Source organism: Marmota monax, unplaced genomic scaffold, assembly GCF_021218885.2.
Source record: "Marmota monax isolate L192 unplaced genomic scaffold, Marmota_monax_Labrador192_F-V1.1 WCK01_AAM20220418_F8-fsc00080, whole genome shotgun sequence".
In the NCBI taxonomy this organism is placed as follows: domain Eukaryota; kingdom Metazoa; phylum Chordata; class Mammalia; order Rodentia; family Sciuridae; genus Marmota; species Marmota monax.
Window position 1 is genome coordinate 1,354,893 of NW_026694750.1, and position 2,608 is coordinate 1,357,500.

General features: G+C 51.3%; 1 protein-coding gene across 1 annotated transcript in view; it reads left to right on the forward strand.

Moving 5' to 3' along the window:
• Positions 1–2,227: 2,227 nt before the first annotated feature.
• Positions 2,228–2,608, forward strand: part of CUNH1orf127 (chromosome unknown C1orf127 homolog) — a 28,378-nt gene continuing 27,997 nt past the window's right edge. The window contains exon 1 of the mRNA XM_046424875.2: positions 2,228–2,253. Within this exon, the coding sequence (XP_046280831.1) occupies positions 2,228–2,253 (26 nt within the window). The remainder of the gene's footprint in view (positions 2,254–2,608) is intronic.

Sequence of the window (2,608 nt, forward strand, 5' to 3'; positions counted from 1 at the left end):
CTGGAGAAGGTGAGATATCTAATCAAAAAGAGGTTGCTGTCCCAAGACCCCCACATTTTGAGGTAACTGGGATAACTTTCCTCTACCTTAGTTAAAAAATGTATATATTAAAACATAACTAAGATAATTAATTAGATTCTAAGAACATAATGGGAGAGGTATATTCCTGACCTTTAAATCTAACTTGTTCTGAGCAGGTAAAGCAAGAAAGTGGCTAATGCTGGGCACCGTGGTGCATGCCTATAATCCCAGTGGCTCAGGAGGCTGAGATAGGAGGATTGCAAGTTAGAGGTCAGGCACTGCAATTTAACAAAAACTCTGTCTTGAAGTTAAAAAAAAAAAAAAAGGACTGGGAATATAACTAAGTGGTAGAGTGTCCTTGGGTTTAAACCCAGTACCAAAAAAAGAAGAGAGAGAGAGAAAGAGACAGAGAGAGAGAGAGAAAAGACAGAGACAGAGAGTGTATTACCATATATATACCAGTACTAGCTGGGGGTTTGAGATTCCTTGAATTTCAATAATGGCAAGTTTTTGGAGGGGACAAAAAGGGCACAGATAAAATGGAACAGTTAAAAATCAAGACAGTTGGGGCTGAGTGGGTAGAGTACTTGCCTCACATGCACAAGGCCCTGGGTTGTTCAAGCCCCAGCACCAAAAAAAAAAAAAAAAAAATCAAGACTCTTTTTCCCTTGCAAGGGATTTTAGGAGCCATTGGGTCCTAAGCCCGCATTTGACAGGTGCATTAGTTTGCTAGGACTGCCGTAGCAAAGTAACACAGACTGGGTGTCCAGCGCCAGCCTGTTGTCTCTTCTGGATGTGCAAGTCCAGGATCAGTGTCCACAGGGTCAGTTGCAGAGGCCTCTGTCCCTGGCTTGTAGATGGCATCTACCTTCTCCCTGGGCCCTGACTTGGTCATCCCTCTGACACCAACCAGATTGGATTAGGGCCACCCTAATGACTTCATTCTGACTCTGTTACCTCTTTTTTTTTTTTTTTTTTGAAATTTTTGATATTTATTTTTTAGTTATTGGCGGACACAACATCTCTTTGTATGTGGTGCTGAGAATCGAACCCAGGCCGCACGCATGCCAGGCGAGCGTGCTACCGCTTGAGCCACATCCCCAGCCCTCTGTTACCTCTTGAAAGACCCTTTCTCTAGTTATAGTCACATTCTAAAGTGCCAGGGGGTCAGGACCTCAATGTGAACATGGGGGACACAGCTCAGCCGATGACGTGGCGTGTGGAAAGGAGCATACAGGACAGCGAGGGGTCCTCCCCAGCTGGGCACCGTGGATCTGGGGCAGGGGCCAGCTGGATCTCCTGACTCTCCTCCAGCCCCATGTGTGGCCTGCTTTGTGGCACTTAATCATCTTTAAAATCTGACAAGATGCCTTCCAGCCATATGATGACGTCAGTGCTGGAGCCTGGAGGAGCAGGGGGTGGGAGCAGACTCCAGCCAAGGCGAGGCTGGAAGGCCCGAAGGGTCTGGTGTGGGGGGGACGCCTGCCTCTGGAATGGCTGCTCTTCCTGCTTCTTCCTTTGCCCCTTCTAGACCATTCTCAACCCAGCAGCTTAGAGAGGGCCTTCCAGAGCCCCAAGGCAGTGTGTCCTTTCCTTCCTCCCCCTCGACTGGTCCATTCAGAGGTTCTCCATTCATTCTCCAGAAACTCACCAGGGATGGGGCTCAGGGACGGGGCTGCCCTCCGCTCCCTGTGACCTCTGCAGGAGGGCCCTGGTGGGTCTCTGGGAAGCCAGGGCAAGAGAACATGAGTGGGGCTGAGGCCATAGCTCTGTCGCTTGCCCAGCACCTGTGAGGCCCTGGGTTCCACCCCCCGCAGAGAGAGAGAGAGATGCCGGCTCCTCCTGCAAAACCAGGCTCCTCAGTTTCTTCCCTTGTGGCCCCATGGACTGCCTTCTTCACCAAGGCTGAGGCCCTGTCACCCCCGCCCCTTCCACTCAGCCAGGCTAGGGTCGCTCAGTGGATCCCTCTGCTCTACCCTTCAGATCTGCCTTTTTTTTTTTTTTTTTTTTACTTTGAGCTTGGGGTGGGGTAAAGAAATTGACCTCCCAGCAGGTGGCAGTGGGTGGGAGGGAGCTCAGAAGCCTAGAGCCTGCCTGTGCTTTCTGGCACCTGAGTGGAGAGGAAGGGATCAGGCCGACCTTTCATTTATGAGCTTGGAACTGTGGGTACATTCCTCCAGGGCAGGAGATCCTGGGAAGCCCGAGGATGTGGGGGTCCCCAGCAGTTGTCTGGTAAGTAAGTAACCCTCAGCCAGGCCTGCCAAAGGGGCCTTATCTGGTCACTGTGGGACTTGGGAGACCAGGGGAGTGCTGAGCAGCCCCAGGCTTCTTAGAGCAGAATCCAAATATTTCCCACTAGAATCCTGAAACCTGTGTCTTAAGAGGGTTGAAGGGTCAAGCGGGGGAGGCCCCACTGGGTCCTTGCATTGGCGGGGACTGGCCCTCCCAGGGGAGGTCTGGCGGAAGTCACTTCCACCTTTCCCAGGTTCCACGTCATCCCTTGTCCTGGAATTTGAGTCATTCTATGTTAAAAAGGATTTCTAGAATGCTGGGAGGAAGCGGAACACTCTTTGTCCTGAGGGGTCCT